The following is a 17,236-nucleotide window of genomic DNA, read 5'->3' as shown; positions in this document are numbered from 1 at the left end:
AGTTGTGGCGCATGGACTCAGTAGTTATGACTCGCGGGCTATAGAAGGCAGGCTCAGTAGCTGTGGCGCTCAGGCTTAGTTGCTCCGCGGCATGTGGGATCTTCCCAGACCAGGGCTCGAACCCGTGTCCCCTGCATTGGCAGGTGGATTCTTAACCACTGCGCCACCAGGGAAGCCCAACATTGATTATTGATAGGCCAAGATCCATACAAAACAGCCATGGTCTCTCTCCCTGGGCCAGGGCCTTGGGCATATCTCTCCCAGGGGGACCACTGGTTGAGGAGTCTTTATTTTTTAACCATTTTAAAGAGGAGAAATAGATAAACTGAGAAATAATAATTCCATGGGATGGTGGCAGTGGGCATCCAGCCAACTGAGACCAGGGCCATTCAGAACCTTGTTGTCCTTATTAGTGGACAAATAAGGAAACTGAGGCTCAGAGAGGGGACCCCCACACTTGCCCAAGGTCACAAGAGGATGGGCCCTGGGGCTGCGAGTCTTGGTCGGTTCTGCCTCTCCCACAGCAGGGTCTCCTTGGGTTGGGCAGGGGATGGAGGGCCTCTACCAGGTGCCAGTCTGGATGCCAGTTTTACCAAGGAGGGAAACTGGCAGAGAGGGAGGTTACTCAACCCAATGCGGGTGAGACCCTGAGCTGAAAACCCTGCCTTGCAGCTCCTCCCCCTTTTCACCAAAGCAGGCTACGACAGTAGGCACAGAGATCTCTGTCTCTGTCTCTCCCCTGCTCCCTCTGTCTCTCTCTTGGCCTTTCTCTCTCTGTCTTTGTCACTCTCCAAATCTTTCCAGCAGTGCTGAGCAAACGAGGGACTGGTTTGGCCCCCACTAATGTTGGACCCCTCCCCATAGCCTAACCCTCCCAACCAGGCCTTGCTCTCTGGCCCCCACTAGAGCAGCCTGTTCCCTCCACCCACCAAGAGCCTGTAATCAGCTCCACAGGACAGTGCCAAGGCCAGCAGCTGGGGCTGGGGGGAGGGCTTCTGTCCTCAAGGGCCCCATCCTCCTGTCCCTCCTCCCCCAGCCTGCCCTGAGGCTCCCATTGTGGCCCCCAGGGGTCTCTATCCCCCAGCCCTAAGCATATTCCTCCCCGGCTCACACCCCCCCAAGGATCCCCATTGCCCAAGTCCAGCAACAAACCATCCTTTTCACTGAACTTCTTTATTCATTCAACAAACACTCCCAGAGTCCCCTCTGTGCCCAGCCCAGCCCTCAAGGAGCCTCCACGTCAGAAGAGACGGAGCTAGACGCAGACACCACCCCAGCCCTAGGGTCAGAAGTACAGGGCTGACTGGGAGTGGTGGGAGAACGTTCGCTAGGGAATGCTGCAAGGAGGTGATAGCTGGGGTTCTGAGAGATGAATAAGAGTTTTCCAGGGAGGCAAAAAGTGGCAGTAAAACCTTGCAGACTGGTGTGAAGGAGTGGTGGGGTAAGCTTAACCTGCACAAGATGCCTTCTCACAAGCCTCCAGAAGTTGATTCTGTATAGCCAAAGGGCCAACACTGTTGCCCATTATACAGAGGATGGAACTGAGGCCCAGAGAGAGGAAGCAACTCTCCCACCATCACACAGCAAATAAGTGGCAGAACCATGGGCTCCAACACCTGCGCTCTTAACCTCTGTACTCTGAGCCTCCTCCTTTCACCATGCTGTTCCCTCTGCCAAGAATGCCTTTCCTTCCTTCACCCGCTGAAAAACTCCTGTTAGGCTCCATTGTCATCAGTTGTGTGATCCTCTGGTCCAGACTGAAAGGGCCCCAGCGTACAGGGAGGAAAACTGAAGCCCTGGGACACTCAGGTTCAGTTAGGGTGCAGTGGGACATCAGCTTCTCCTGGTCTCTTACACAATTCTAAACAGTCACACAGGCTCCCCCCAAAAAGTGAATTTTCAGCCAGGGCAGCTCTCTTGTCCTTGGCTTCCTCCAGCTAAAGAGGGAGGGGGGAATAGAAGCCTGAGATCACATATTTAAAGCTATATAATGTCTCCTCTGGAAATGAGACAGGAAGCTCCAGGCCAGGCCCTGAGAGGTTGGGAAGATCGGGGGGACTTAACTCTGGTCCCTCAATTCTGGGGGTGGGGGCTCAGTAGACCCCACCATTGCATCTGTCTTGAATCTTTACAAGTTCCCAATGCTACGAGGCTGCTGTTGCTCTACAAGCCAGGGGTGCTCCCCCAAGTGCAATGTCATTTGCCCCATGAGGGGGTCTCTGAAGCGGGAGGCCCAGAGAGGGGTAGGTCCCTGATCAAGGTCACACAGCCAGTCCATGGAGACCAGAACCCAGAGATCTGTGTGCAGGAGATATAAAAAAGACAGAGAATGGGGTTCTCCCTCTAGACAAGCAGGTGAGGGTCTCATGCCTCTGGACACTATCCCTGGCTTCCACTCCACAGTGCATCCAGCTGGGGGCCCAGGGTGCTGAATGGTGGCCGGTCTTGTGGGCTAGGGGCCCAGCACAGCTTCATGAGCTCATGAACCTGAGGGGGTGGGAGGAGACAACAGGGTCACATGTGAGTGGTAGGAAGGACATGACTCCTGTTCACAGTTTTAAAATATAAATTAGACTCCAACCCTTCCTTGCTCCAAAGCCTCCCATGGCTCCCTATGGATCTTAGAACAAAATTTCATCACCTCTCCTGCTTCCCTCCCTCTACCATCACCTCCATCACCTCCTCTCTTGTTCCATGCAGCCACATCTGCCCCCATCTCATTTTGTAAATACACCAAACTCATTCCCACCTCAGGGCCTTTGCACCTGCTGTGTGCTCCACTGAGAATGCCCTCTCCCAGCTTTCCCCATGGGTAAGATCCTCTTCCTCCTTCACCCCCTCTAAGAGGCCATCCCTGACCACACCCCCCCATCTCTTTCCAGACACTGATCACCACCAGAATGTTCTTGTTAGCTTCTGCCGGTTACAGGGAAGAGGGTTAGTATCTCTTCTGTCCCCTGCTGGGTCCCCAGCACCCAGCACAGAGCCAGCACACAGTCAGCACTCAATAAATGTTTGTGGCCTGAACAGATTAATTTGTGAATGACCAACCACATGTCAGACACTTCCACAAAAGCTGTGATGAGAAACTGTAAGAGTCACCATCATTTATTGAGCACCGACTGTATGCCAGGCTCAGAGCTGAGCAATGGAGAGATGTTAGCTAATCTGATCCTCTCCCACCCTATGAGGCATTGTTATTCCCATTTTGGAGACAGGTAAACTGAGGCTCTGAAAGTGTTTGTGACTTGCCATACAGTGAGAGAGCAGCAAGGTAGAGGCCAGAAATCCCCTTCAGCCTCATGCTCTGGTTCCTGCTCTCAATCAAGAGATGTCTGTGGTGGAGAGACCCAGAGGGACCAGCAGGCTTGCCCAGGCCCCCTGGTGAACCTACAAAGTGGGAAACTGAGGCAGGCCCTCCAGTGCTCACCTCACCAGGACAGGCAGGAGGTGCGGGCAGCCTCTGGCCGTCGGCCAGCATCTCCAGGAGGCGGCAGAGGGCTGGCACATCTCTCTCACATCCCATCATCCGCAGGAACTCCTGGAGCCAAGGGGGAGGGCCCGAGGTGGGGGAGGAGCCATCCGTGATGGAAGGGGGAGTGGCCGCCCGTGATGTGGGCGTCAGCCACAGTGAAGGGAAGAAGGGAATCACCCACCCGTGGTGGGGGAAGGGGCCCTCCTTAATGGAGGAGGAGGAATTGTCTGTGATGCATGGGGGAGGGGCTGCCTGTGGTGGTGTGGGAGGTGGGGGTCTGCCATAGTGAAAAGGGGTCTTACTGGAGCCTCTAATGCTGGGACCAGGGGATCCTGAGCAAGAGAGGGACGCGGGCATAAACAGGACAGGTGTTGGCCAGGAAGGGGTTGGTGGGGAGGAGGGTCTTGGGGATCCAGGGGTGCCGACTCACGGCTGAGGGGCTACAGCTCTTGTCACTGTAGGTGAAGAGCTCGTACAGGACGACCCCGAAGCTCCAGACATCCGACTGGCGCGAGAAGATGTTGTCCGAGAGGGACTCTGGGGCGTACCTGGAGGGGAACAGGGAGGCCTTGGGGGACGACAGTAAGGCATAGGACGGGAAAGGACGCAGCCTCGGACTGGGGTAGCTGGTCACGGTAGGTGGGAGTTATGAGCAAGTCTCCAACCCTGTGGCGCCCCAGGGCGGGGCCTGGGCGGGGTCAGGGCGGAGCCAGAACAAGAAAAGGAGCGTGGTCCGGAAGGGGCCGGGGCCGTGGGGGCGCGGCCAGGGCGGGCCCCAGAGCCTGGGGAGGAGGGGCGGGGCCAGGAAGGTGGGAGCAGGGGAGGGGCCTGGGTAGTGGGGAGGAAGGGTGGGGCAGGGGCGAGGTCTCTACCAGAAGATGGGGCTCTGGCCTGGCTCGCGGACCACGTAGTAGTCTTTGTCGAGCGGCAGCAGCTTGGCGAGGCCGAAGTCAGCGATTTTGACATGCGTCTCGCTCTCCACCAGGATGTTACGGGCTGCCAGGTCGCGGTGCACGCAGCGGCGGGAGCCCAGGTACTCCATGCCCTGCGGGAGGGCATGGAATATGGACCCCAGGATGACTCCGCAGGGGCCCCAGTCTGACATGGAATCCAACACCAGCCCCAACCCAGACCCCGAGCCTAACCCTACCTCTGACCCATCCTGCACTCCAGTCCTGACCTTAGCCCTAACTCAACCCCACTTCCAGCCTGACCTGGATCCCAAACTTCAACCCTCAGCCTTCCTGGCGAATCCACGCAGACCTTGCCCAGGTCGAGCCAGGTCAGTTCCCGCAGGTCTGACGGGCGCCCCGCCCTCTTCCGACCCGCACCTTGCAGATTTGCGAGGCGTAGAGGAGCAGGCGGCCAGCGTCAAGGCGCGCGCGGTGCCGCTGCAGGAAGTCGCGCAGGCAGCCGCTGGGCAGGTACTCCATGACCAGCCGCAGGCTCAGGCGGCCTAGGGGAGGCGGGGGAGGCAGGGAGGAGTCACCACAGGGCCTAACTTTGTCTACTCCCCCTCCCCTTTCTCCTTCCCGGTTCAGAGTAGGACCTCGTGTCCCTCCTGGCCTCAATATTGCTTTCTGTAAAAGGGGAACGGCAACAGTGACGCTTATCGCTAATGTCTTTTTGAGTACTTTCAACAATATTCATTGATTCTTTTAAACCTCATAATGACCCATTTTTTCCGGTGGGGAAATTGTCGATCCCAAGGCAGCCTAGATCAGTAAACAAGACCAGTCAGGGGGATATATGTATGTGTATAACTGATTCACTTTGCTGTACAGCAGAAACTAACATTGTAAAGCAACTCTACTCCGATAAAAATTAATTAAAAGAAAAAGACCAGTCAGTAGCACCCGCACTGGCGCTCTCAGACCACCCTAAAATGGTACTGCAGAAGGATGAGGATGTGTGATTTGAAGAGCATCCACTTGGGAGGTGGCTCACCTGGGCCATAGCTGACACCCCGGTACTTGACAATGAAGTCACTGTGGAGGGCTTTGAGGATCTGGATCTCCCGCTGGAAGTCCCTCTGCTGTTCTGGCCCGCTGTGCTGCAACTGCTTCACGGCCACCAGGGCACCTGTGTTGTCGCCCAGCGGGTCATAGCGGCACAGTTCCACGCTGCCAAAGTTGCCCTGGGGGACAGCAGGGCTGGTGTCCACGTGCATGGGTGCTACCCCACCCACCCCAGCCTAACCCTCCTCACCTTGCCCAGCTGTGAGATGTACTTGAGGTGTCTCTCCTCAAAGATGGTAGGGTCCTGGCAGGCATAGAGCTGGGCGCCATTCCAAAGCCCATCATGGGGAGCCAGGGCACCAGGTGTGGGGTCTGAGAGGAGCTCATAATCTGGGGGGCACAGGCAGTGAGTGAGCAGTGCATTGGGCCCTAAGCCCCCCCTCCTAACTGACTTGCTGTGTGACCTCCATCTGAATGTTTAGCCTCTCTGTGCATTATGGCAGGGCCTCTGCAAGCCAAGAAGTACTTTGTGGGGCTGGAAAAAGGTGCTCCTGGGCAAAGGCAGCCCTCTTATGCAGTGCACATGCTGTACACAGACCGAAGGGCATTTCTCAGACTAAACTGCCGTGGGGTATGGTCAAATGACTGAGCTCAGGCTGATAGGGGACAGAGACATGCTGAATGCCCCCTTAGGCCCGGCCCATGGAAACCTAGGTGGGACCTTCTACACTCTCTCTTTTTTGCAGAGGATCCAGCAGGGGCCTGAGGCCATGGGATGGGGGGAAGCACAAAGGGAGAGTTTCTTGTTGACCTGGACACCCTCATTGAATGAGAACTAAACATCCATCATGTTCAACCTTGAATTGAGGGGCCTGTTTGTTACAGCAGCTGTTGAAACTCGTGCTGACTGTCACAGTCACCAACCATTCCAACCTTGCCAGGCACACAGGGCAGGCTCTACATGCAAACTTTGCTCTCCTACTGGGCCCAATATGACATGCCGGCCCTGCCCACCCTGCCTGGCCCAGTGGGCACCTGAAGTGATGAGGCTGTTCAGGTCACGGATGACAGCGCGGAAAGAGGGCCTCTGGCCTGGCTCGTAGGCCATGCACTGTTGGATGAGCAGGGCCAGCTCCATCCACTTGGGTGCAGGCAGTTGCTGCCGTTCCTGGTAAAACTGGAGCTTCTGAGGGCAGGAGGAGGGGCTGGTCACCCCCAGTGTACCCTCAGAAGGCACCCCCAGACACCCCCATCCTCCCCAAGCTGGACTTCAGTCTACCCTTCTGTCAAATGAGAGCTCTAGAGGCCAATACGCGTGCTCTGACCTTGGCAGGATCCAGGGTGCTGATGGGCATTGTGACACCGCTGAACACCTCCCAGACTGTGGCACCAAATCCCCACTTGTCAGCTTCCAAGCCAAGTGTTCGGGCCTCCTGGAGACACTCAGGAGCCACCCAGGGGATCCTGTCAGTGAGCACTGGTGGAGGGGCAAGGATGGGATCAGGGATCTGCTTCCTTGCCTCACTAGGCCCCTCCCTCCTCCACCCCTCAGCACTCACTCTCCAGGCTTAGCACAGTGGGGCTGACACCGGGGTCACTCAGCTTGATGAAAGGCAGGTTCCCGTCAGCCCCCTCCCGAGCCAGGAGCACCTTCCGGGCTGAGACATTGCCGTGAGGGAGACCTTTGTCTTCCTAAGTGGACCAAGCATAGGAAAATGCCAAGAATGATGAATGAATATTCTGGCTGGCGAACTCCGGCACATCCTTCAAAGCCCACCTGGTACTGCTCAGGCCGTACTTCAGCATCTTCCCTAGACTATTGGCAGTCCACCCCCCGTGTCCCACCCTCTTCTCAAACACTGCTCCCCCATCCCATGGCTCCCCACTCCCTTCAGGATAAAGTCAAAGGTCCTCAGCCCGGCACTCAAGGCCCTTTGAGATCCAGCTCTTGTTCATTCTTCCCATGAGCTTCTCTCTCCCACATCTCCACCCTGTTCTCCTGCCAGGCAACCTGCCTGGTGCACCCCAGGACAGACAACACACCTTCTAAGCTGCAGCCTTTGCCCAGGCTGTTCCCTCAGCCTGACATGCCCTCCTTCCTTTCTCCTCTTAATGAACTTCTACTTAATCTTCAAGGTCCCAACTCTAATGTTCTTTCTTCTGGAAAGCCCCCTGCCCTGGCCAGCCTCATTGCTCACTACTCCCCTCAATTTCCATGAATTACAAGCTGTTCCCTTCTGCTCTTACACCTCTGAACCTGTTTATATGCTGTTCCCTCAGTCTAAAATGCCCTCCCCTTGCACCCTTGCCAAACTCCTGTCCACACGACAGAGCCCACTCTCAAAGCCCCGTACACTCTGTGAATGGAGGGTGGAGCAGCAGAGGAGCACTCACCAGATAGTTGAGGGCATAAGCCAGCTGTTTGATCACCTGTAGCTTCCAGCTGGCCGGCACCAGCTGGCCACACTTGCGCAGATATGTGTCCAGCGCTCCCAGGTATACAAATTCCTGCACCATTATGCCTGGTGGCAGTAGGGAGGGGCACGGTTGGGAGGCAGGACTGCACTTGTGTTCAACAGGCTGTGCCCCAGCTCCACCTTCAAGGGTCCCTTGAACTCTCAGCTCTGAATTTTCCCTCCCCTATTCCTCCATCCTTACCCTACTCACCTCTCTTCCTCCCCATTTCCCATCTCAGAACCATTTGTCTGAAATGCCTGGAAGGTGCCAAGCTCTCTCCATGACTCACTTCCAGCCCTTTGCATGTTCTGTGTTTCTGCCTGGAACATCCCTCTTCCTTCACTTCCCTAATGCCTATTTATCCTTGCCTTTCCAGCTTAGAACTTATCCTTGCCTACCCAGAATCATTGCTTGACCTCCAAGCTGGGTTAGCAGCCTCTGATCACCCACAATGCCCTGCGCTGCCCCCATCACACAAAATCATTTATCATCCTGATCAGCTTATCGTGTTCTACGCTAGGCACCCAGCTCCTGGCACACACTCGGCTCCCAATAAATAGCTGATGAGCTGAACTGATGGAACCGAGGCTTGGAGAGGTAGCGTGGACCTTGCAAAGCTGCAACAGAGTGAGATTGGAACCCAGGTCTGCCTGACTTGAGATAATTTTGGGGGGCTGGTATTGGTGGGAGCCTGGAGTTGCTTGCCCAAGGAGTGATGATTCAGGGAGATGGGTATAGGCTTGGAGATTTGAGGGGGAGGGTGATAGACCCTGGTGGAACGGAGCCCCAGCCAGGGCAGGCTCTGGATGTGTACAGCTATTGCTGCTGTAGATGGGCTCAATGAGGCAGGGCAGGGGTGGGGCGGGGAGTGTCTCTCACTGTCTCCAGCCATGCACACGCCATGGAGCAACACGAGATGCTGGTACGACACTTGGCTCATCAAGGATGCTGCTTCCAGGAATGACTGGGGAGGAAAGAAGGGAGAGAAGATGCATGGGTTTCTTCCACTTCAGGGTCAGACCAAGGACCCCAAACTTGCTGCTCTCACACCTGCTTAGGAGACCTGGCCGCCAGCCTCCTTTGGCCCTGGAGTCCGCCATTAGTGCACACAGCACTCTGTATCATGATTTTCTGATGGAGGCAGGAAGTCCCCACTGTACTCTACCTTGAATCTCTCACACAAGTGGGAGATCTGGGGTTTGAGAAGGGCTCAAACCTTCCTCTGTGTTGCCCAGCCCCTGCTGATGCCTCCATCCGCATCATTCCTCTCTTCTACTTTGCTCGTTTCTCTCTGACCCACTGACCTCCTTGCTGTTCCTTAAACATGCCAGGCTTGGCCCTGCCTCAGGACCTTTGCACTGGCTGTTCCCTCTGTCTGGTGTACTCTTTCTGTTTGCCTCTAACTTCCCCGACCCTTCTATATTTCATGGAGATGCTGTGGCTACATTTCTGTTGTTTTAAGACCCTGTGTGTTTCAAATTTCTCTGAATCCATGACTCTCTCTCCACCCAGGCCCTAACCCAGGAGGCCTGGTCCCACCCTGCTCACCTCCATGCAGTTCTTGTGCTTGGCATCCATCACTTTGAGCAGCACCTCTGTCTCTCGGGCCTCCCCATCCACAACCTCATGGCGACAGCCCCGGTAAATCTTGGTAAAGGACCCGTGACCCAGGTTCTCATGCTGGAGAGTGAGGGGGCAACATGAGAGGCCAGTAAGGGGGCTCCCATGGATCCAGTCCCCTAGCCCTGGTCCAAGCAAGGCACAGGTAATGGACCCATTTTACAGATGATGAAACAGAGGCATAGGGAGGTTACATCACATGCCTGAGGCCACACAGAAGAGACGGATGTAGACCTGGTCTCTCTGGATCTCAACTGAGGCATCCCCCCCATTTCCTGGGGCCCCTTACCCACTCCAGGCTGTCAGCAGGGATCTTGTGAAATGTCATCTGACTCAGCTGGCATTGGGATTGGGGCTGAACAGGGGATGATGTGGGTGGGTTGCAATCTCTCCGGACCACAATCAGATTGGACTTTTCTATGGGGAGTGGATGGAGGAAGAAAACCAGAGGTTAGAGGTGAAAGGTCCTCAAAGGTTTGCTCACTCCCTGTCTCAGTGTGGGGTCTTCTTCAGAAGCCAATACTAAGAGGAGGACTCGAGGGCACATAATTTATTTGAAAGGAGACTCCAGGAAGTCCCAGTGAGGGGTGGGAGAGTGAGACAGAGAGGGAAGGAACCCTGCAGTGGGTGCAAATGAGCAGGTGATGCTGTGGGCAGCCTGGTCTCAGTCCTGCTAGGGATTCTGGGAGACTCTGGAGAACTCACACCTCAAAGCTGTCCCATCGAAGGGGTTTGTCTGAGAGCAAAATTCACCCAGAGGAAGAGGCAAGAGGTGGACAGAGGCTAAGTGCTAGTGACATCACTCAGATCCAGCTGTGCCCGGATCTAACCATGCCTGAAAGCAGCCTCTATCCCACGAGTCCCGAAACACCGTTTTTTCCCTCCTAAACTACCTTGACCTGCAGTCTCTGCCACTTGCCATACAAGAGCTGGAACAGACACAGAAAGGCAGGGACCCAGATTGATCACTCAGCTCAGGGGAGAAAGCAGGCTCACCTTTGGGTCTGGGGGTGCAGCAGAAGGTGAGGTTCAGCTCAACCCCATCCACGTGCAACCCACCACCCCAATAGGCTGCCAGGAGCTCTCGAAGACTGCTGTGGGGCTGGCCAAGGCCAGCCAGGGAGAAGGTTCCTGTGGGGTCGCACCGGATGAGGCAGCCCTTGTAATCAGGGCCCAGGGGGGTCTGCAAAGAGGAGTGGTCCCTGAGTGGGAGTGGGCGGCACCCTCCCCCTCAAATCTCCAAGCCTTTGCCTATGCTGTTCCCTCCACTGGGAATGCCTTTTCCCTCCCCTTCTTCAGGAAGTAATGCTGACTCATCTTTCAGTTCTCAGCTTAAATATCATTTCCTCCAGGAAGCCCTCCTTGCCCTCCTGGCCCCTATGGTAGACTGACCAGGACACAGACAGTTAGGAGGTAGCTGTCGAAATCCTGGGGACTGCGGCGGAGAACGTAGGAGCCTGGAAGTGAACCCCCAGTCTTGAGTTTGTTGATGGCAAAATCCAAGCTGTGGGGAAAGGTGGGAGGGAACTGAGATTCGAAGATGGAGAGAAACAGAGAGATAGAGGCACAGAAACCAAACTAAACCTGAGTTCTAATTCTGGTTTCTCTGAAGCCCTGGGAAGGTCACCAGGTAACATTCCCTCACTCCCTCCCATTTATAAATTGAGCCAGAAGTTGGGCTTCTGCCTCAGGGATTAAAGAGGAGGCTGCAGGTGAAGCCGGGCCCTGCGAGCATCCCCAGAAAATGGCTCTGGGGCCTCAAGGAGGGAAGCGGCTGCCCTGGCAGCAGAAAGGAGACCCCAGACTCGTTCAGCGCCAACTATGCACCTGGCGCTGAACCAAGCACTTGATCCCTTGTCCAGGGCTCCTGAAAGGTGAGGACACAGAGGCTCCAAGAAGGGGAGTGACCGAGATTCGGTCCCGGTGAGTCTGGCCACATGGGGGCGGGTCCTTACGTGATGGGGCCATGGCACTGCTCAGCCACCTGCTCCAGCAGCCGCGGCGGCGCCACCTCCTTGCAGAAGTAGTGCCCGGAGTCAGTGGTCAGCCGGAAGTAGCCATCCACGAGCGCCACGAAGGACAACGCTGCGGGCAGCCCCGGGAACTCGGCCTCCTGTGAGGATCCGCGTCAGCGCACGCTGCGGCCCGAGGGTGACAGTCCCGCATCCCTGCCCTCGGGTAAGGCAGGAGGGGAACGGGGTCCAGCACCCACCAGGATCTGGTTGTCTGTCCTGGTGATGGTGACCAGGCGGTGCTCCCCGGCGGGGCCAAAGCGTGGGGCCTGCTTGATGCTGATATCCACGATTTCTGGAAAGTCGCAGAAGGGCTGGAGGACCTGGGAAGAAGGGGGAGGACTGAAGCTGGGGATCCCTCCCACTCCGAGCCCCCAGTCCCTTTTGGAAGCCTGGACCCCACCAACCCATACAACCCATACTCATGAGACCCGCCCCTCTCAGCCTCACCCAGTCACATCCCTCTCCCACCCCACCACTGCCAAACCCCGCCTCCTTCTCTTGGCAGGTCCCCCAGTCCACCTCACCCCGAGCCCCTCCCTCACTTAACTCCACTTTATCTCGCGGTGTCTCTTAGTACAGTCGGGAGCCCCACCCACCCTCAGTCCTGCCTCTTCCCTCAACTTGCAGTTAGCCCCACTCTGAACCCCGCCCACCCAACTAGCCCCTCCTTCTACGCCCCGCCCATTTCATTCCCGCCTCCTCGCTCAGCCCTACACCTCACTCAGCCGGGTGCCCTCCCCCACAAGCCCTCTCACAGTCCCTCCTCTCTTCGGCCCCGCCCCTCAAGCCCCCCCCACTTTCCTTGCCCCGCCCCTTGGCCCCGCCCCCCGTTGGCCCTGCCCAGAGCCCCAACCCACCCGACCTCGCACCTCGTGTTCTCCCGGGCTCCAGGCGATGCCACTGCCGCCAGCCACGCGGAGCTGCCCCGGCGCATCCTGACCACCAGCAGCTCCGGGGAGGCCCACGCGGAAGGTCTCGGTGGCCCTGTCTGGGTCCAGCCGCTCGAGGTCCATGATGTACTTGGCCATGAGCGAGTGCTTATCAGCCTGGCAGGCGGCCAAGCGGCGCAAGGCCCGGCGCACTGTCCTTCGGATACGCCTCCGCGTCACGAAGTTCAGGCCCTGGATCATGTCGCGCAGGCCCGGGGGCAGGCAGACCTTGTAGCTGCGAGCAGGGGGAGTGGGGCCCTCAATGTGGAGAGGGGCCTCCGCAGGGAGGGCAGGGACGTACATCAACCCAGACTTTAGTTGAGGGGCTGGAGTGTCGCCTCACTAGGGGGGCACAGAGACACACTCAGGGACAGGCATGGGCGTAGGGCCTCTATAGGAAGGGCCATTGGGCCCCATAAGACAGACAGGGACACACATAGTCCTTTTATCTGCCTGAAGCCCGACAATGGAGTCTCAGTGGGACTGTGTTGAAAGGAGGGGTGTGGGCTGGGTCACATGAACACACTGGTGGCTTGTAGGTGGGCAGCCCCAAGGTGGGCCTGGACTCTGGCAGTGCTCTGGTGGAGCCATGCTGGCTCACTCCCAGGTAGAGGCTGGGCGCCACAGCCTGGAAGCCCTCACCTGATGGTCTTCAGCAGCTCCTCGGGCCGCTGACCCTGCTCGAGGGCCATCTGGGCCAGGTCCAGCACAGCCAAGCTGAGACACTCACCCTGCTCCTTGAGGCTGAGGCCCATCGGGAGGCGGCCACTGACCAGGTCATTGCGGTGCTGCAGGCCAGTCACAGCCCAACCATGAGCCCTGATGCTGTTCTGTAGACCCCCACACCTGGGCTGACCTCCACCCCTGGACTGCCACAGGGAGGGTCAGCCGAGGCTGCCCAACCACAAGCCCTGATATTGCCCCAGGGACCCCACCCCTGGGCTGAGCCCCAGGCAGACCCCTACCTGGGCAAAGAGGTGCTCCAGGACTGGCAGGTCAAGGATGGCACTGGCTAAGTCCTTTCGTAGCCCAAAGCGGTGGCACTTCTCTAGCCCAAACCAGTTGGGGAAGTAAAAGCTGTGTGAGAGGGGAGAACCCTGGAGTGGGGATACGATGGAGGGACTGTGCCAGGACCTCAAAGAGCCCAGGTTATGCCACTGACTTGCTGTGTGACCTTGGACAAGTGACCCACCCTCTCTGGCATTAGTTTCCTCACCTGTGAAATGAGCAGTGATCATGCCCTCCCTGGGGCATCCACCAGGAGGTACGTGGAGATGATGATTGAGGGGTCACTGTTGTTTTAAACTCCCATTTCCATAGCCCTCAGCCAAAGGCATGCCCTCTCGGTATCATTTAACCCATACCTGTGGCAGCGGGGGGGGGGGCAGGGGATACTTCCTACCGGAGCCTGTAGACAAGGACCTGGGTGCCCGTGTCCTCCACGGAGAAGATGTGGCTCGGGGGGAACCAACAGGACAGGTCCTCCAAGGCCAGAGCAAAGAGGGAGTGGTACACGGGCAGGATGCCTGAGGGGACGCCCCCATCAGTTCCCTCCAAGTCTCCCCATCTGTCCCCTGCAGGGCTGCCATGTTATCCCCATGCAGCCCCACAGGCTTTTTCTCACCTTCAGCTCTGACACCATGTCGCACCCCTGCTCGCACCCATTCTAGGGCTCCCCATTGCCCTTAGGAGAGAAGCCATGTGCTCAATCTGCTTCTCAGGGCTCCCTGCCCCTCTACCCAGAGCATCTCTTTCCATGTACAGTTTACCTCGAGGGATGACTAGCTGTTTCCCCTAGTATACCATCACGCCTCTGAGTCTTTGCACATGCCATTTCCTGTGCACCCTCCTCCTTACCACACCCCTACTCATCCCTCTAACCCCAGCTCCAATGCTGACTCCACTTGGCAGTTCTTCCAGCTCCCAATCTGTGTTCCGCACAGTCCTACCCCTCCCTCTGTCCAAACATTCTAGGGACCCACTCACCACTGGCCTTAGCAGCCCAAACACATAGCTCTTCAGCTGAGTGGTCCCCAAAGGAGAAGGATAGGCACTGTGGGGGTCCAGGGCCCCGCGGGGGCAGCAGCACGTGCAGGGCACCAGCCTCTGAAGAGGAGAGGCTGCAGGAGCGCTGAGGGATCAGGGGCGTCTCCTCACTTGGAGGTGCCATGAGTGCAGCCTGCCTGGACACAAAAAGAGGCAGCCCCTCAGCTGTGATCAGGGGACAAGGCTACAAAGCTTCTGGGGTGGGGGTGGGGGCAGAGATGCTGATGGATGAGGTAGGGATGAAGCCGGAGAAAGAGGGAGGAGACAGGGACAGAGAGAAACTCAGAGATGGAGAGAGACAGAGAGGCGGAGTTGAGTGTGCAAGGTGGGTGAGGAGCCATAACCCCCCAGGTGAGGGCTGTGCTGGGAGGCTGCAAGACGTTCACACAACTTTGTGTGAACTCACACTCCAGACTCTTGGTGCCCAGGACAGACATCTCTAGTCGATCTCCAGCCTCCACACATACCACTTCTCCAACCCTCCTCCAGACAGTCATGACCAATCAATCACAGATATAGGGATTTGCTAACCAGAAAGCAGATAGATACTGGCCTGTGCACAGGGGTGGGGATAGAAGTGGCCATCCCTCCCTGTGAAGCTGGAGGATTCAAGCACTTCTGAGGCTGGGGCTAGAAGCTTTTGCAGCTGGTGTGATGCATGCCTTGGGGGCAGATCCAGACTGATGACTCAGTCAACAGAGATCTCTGTGTCTGTCTCCCCTGCTCCCTGCATCTCAGTTCCTTTCATCACTCCCACCATTAGGTCCCCATAGTAGGAAGCCCTCCCTGGGATAGGCCCAGGAGGAAATCGTCCATCTTATTCTCAGGCGTTCTACACCAGCCAACTTCCAGATCTCTGTCACCCTGGGGGACCCAGAGCTCAGGACCCCTGGCTGGGTAGAGGGAGGAGTAGGGTTTCAAACCCAATGAGGAAAAGGGGGGAGACAGAGAAGATCCACGTAAATTGACCCAAATGAAGAAGATACAAAAAGAGAATGTTGGATAAAAACTATGTTCCAAAATAATAGCAGGACGGGGGCTGATAGCATTAATTAGAGTTTAACACACCCAGAATATAAGCCTGGGACTGGGGATAGGTAAAAACCCCAGGCTCTGGGTTCAAATCCCAGCCCCACCGTATTCTGGTTTCATGACCCCAGCAGGGCTTCCACTGCTGGGACACAGCTTTCTCGGCTGTGAAATGTGCTGATTCCCACCTGCTTGAGTGAGGTGGCTTGCTGAGCCCAGCCTGAGCTGTCAACACGTTTAATCCATGCTAAGTGGCACAAATCCTTGGTGACATGCCCAGCAAGCCCTTGACAAATGCCAGATGAACCAGACAGGAAGGTCCCTTAGCACAGTGGTTTAGGGGTTACCATCAGGGAGGCAGGGCGTGGGGGAGAGAGAACTTTCCCCAAGGGACAGTCCATTGTCACCAGCTCCCAGACCAGGAACTGGAACTTTCCCGTCCCGTGAGCTCTGACCCTCCCCGCCACCACCCCATCTTGTCACTCTCCACAGAGGTGCCCACAGTCTTATTTCTAACAGTCGTCCTGATCTTGCCCAAATTTGCACCTTTATGTAAATGGAATCACACAGCGTGTCTTGTGTTTAAAATAAATCTTAAAGAAACATGATTTTTAGGGCTTCCCTGGTGGCGCAGTGGTTAGGGACCAATGCAGGGGACACGGGTTCGAGCCCTGGTCCAGGAAGATCCCACATGTCACGGAGCAACTGGGCCCGCAAGACGCAACTTCTGAGCCCGTGAGCCACAACTACTGAAGCCCACGCGCCTAGAGCCTGTGCCCCGCAGTGAGAGAAGCCACCGCAAGGAGAAGCCCACGCACCGCAACGAAGAGTAGCCCCCGCTCGCCACAACCACAGAAAAGCCTCCTCACAGCAATGAAGACCCAACGCAACCAAAAATAAATAAATAAATTTATAAAAAAAAAAACAACATGATTTTTAAAATATCGAAAGTAAAAAAAGAAAGTCTGTCTGGAGCCCAGAAAAATGCCCCTGTTTTAACACCAAAAGTCCCGCATGCCGGGAAGGTTGGCTGGTCCCCCAGTGTTCTGGCCTGGGACCTGGGATTTTAGGGGCATCGAACTGTCCCCTCAGGGACCGGGAGCCCTGGGCGCATGCGTAATGATTCTTTCAGGTCCAGGAAGCTGGGAATTCGAGACCTCCTATGCAGAACGAAACTGAGGCCCAGAGAGGGGAGCGCTTTGCCAGAGGCCACACACCCAGCTGTCCCAGCTCACATCTGGCAGCTGTCCTCAGAGGCCTGAAAGGCAAACTTGCCTTTGTCCCCAGCTGCGACCATCCACACAGTCTCCTCCCACGCCCATCCCCGACCAGAGCCCTGTGACACCACCAGCTCTTACCTGGAGGTGAGGACCTCTGGGCCAGCTACGGGAGGGCAGAGGCGAGCAACAGCGGGAGGAAAGTCCCACTCGCTCCTTCCTGTGTGGGCCCCTCAGCTTCCTGAGCTGCTGTCACTTACCGAAAGTCATGGCCATGTGGGCGACGGGGTGGGGGGGTGCGGGGAGGGGCAGAAAGTTCCGGAAACCTCTGCAGCCGCAGTCCTGCTCAGACAGGCTGCTGGAGACCCCAGACCTAAGGGAAGGGGTGACAGCACAGAGAAGGGCCCAGGTCACACAGGGGGACCTCAGCAGGCTCCAGGACTCACTCTCTGTTGGGGCCCTGGCAACACCCTCGCTTCTCCAGCCTCAG

General features: G+C 56.9%; 1 protein-coding gene across 3 annotated transcripts; it reads right to left on the bottom strand.

Moving 5' to 3' along the window:
- Positions 1–1,157: 1,157 nt before the first annotated feature.
- JAK3 (Janus kinase 3) lies at positions 1,158–16,963 on the bottom strand. Of its 3 annotated transcripts, none has more exons than XM_029217377.1 (24): positions 16,888–16,963; positions 14,441–14,637; positions 13,857–13,980; positions 13,420–13,531; positions 13,097–13,242; positions 12,395–12,689; positions 11,723–11,845; positions 11,466–11,623; positions 10,903–11,014; positions 10,507–10,693; positions 9,800–9,927; positions 9,439–9,570; positions 8,770–8,854; positions 7,828–7,955; positions 6,993–7,125; positions 6,759–6,910; positions 6,469–6,619; positions 5,684–5,823; positions 5,423–5,612; positions 4,807–4,931; positions 4,348–4,520; positions 3,906–4,023; positions 3,431–3,541; positions 1,158–2,487 (listed from the first exon to the last, which is right to left on the bottom strand). In XM_029217377.1, the coding sequence occupies exons 2-24, from the start codon at positions 14,622–14,624 to the stop codon at positions 2,380–2,382; spliced, it is 3,315 nt and encodes a 1,104-aa protein (XP_029073210.1). In that variant the 5' UTR covers positions 14,625–14,637; positions 16,888–16,963; the 3' UTR covers positions 1,158–2,379. The 3 variants fall into 3 exon arrangements, with proteins under 3 accessions (XP_029073210.1, XP_029073211.1, XP_029073212.1); XM_029217378.1 differs by having other exon boundaries at positions 14,441–14,633; XM_029217379.1 differs by lacking the exons at positions 14,441–14,637; positions 16,888–16,963 and having other exon boundaries at positions 13,671–13,980.
- Positions 16,964–17,236: the final 273 nt, after the last annotated feature.

The sequence above is a fragment of the Monodon monoceros genome, unplaced genomic scaffold (assembly GCF_005190385.1).
Source record: "Monodon monoceros isolate NGI ecotype Baffin Bay Population unplaced genomic scaffold, NGI_Narwhal_1 Super_Scaffold_12, whole genome shotgun sequence".
NCBI lineage: Eukaryota > Metazoa > Chordata > Mammalia > Artiodactyla > Monodontidae > Monodon > Monodon monoceros.
The sequence above is the reverse complement of the archived record's forward strand: the minus strand, read 5'-3'. Positions and strand labels throughout refer to the sequence as shown.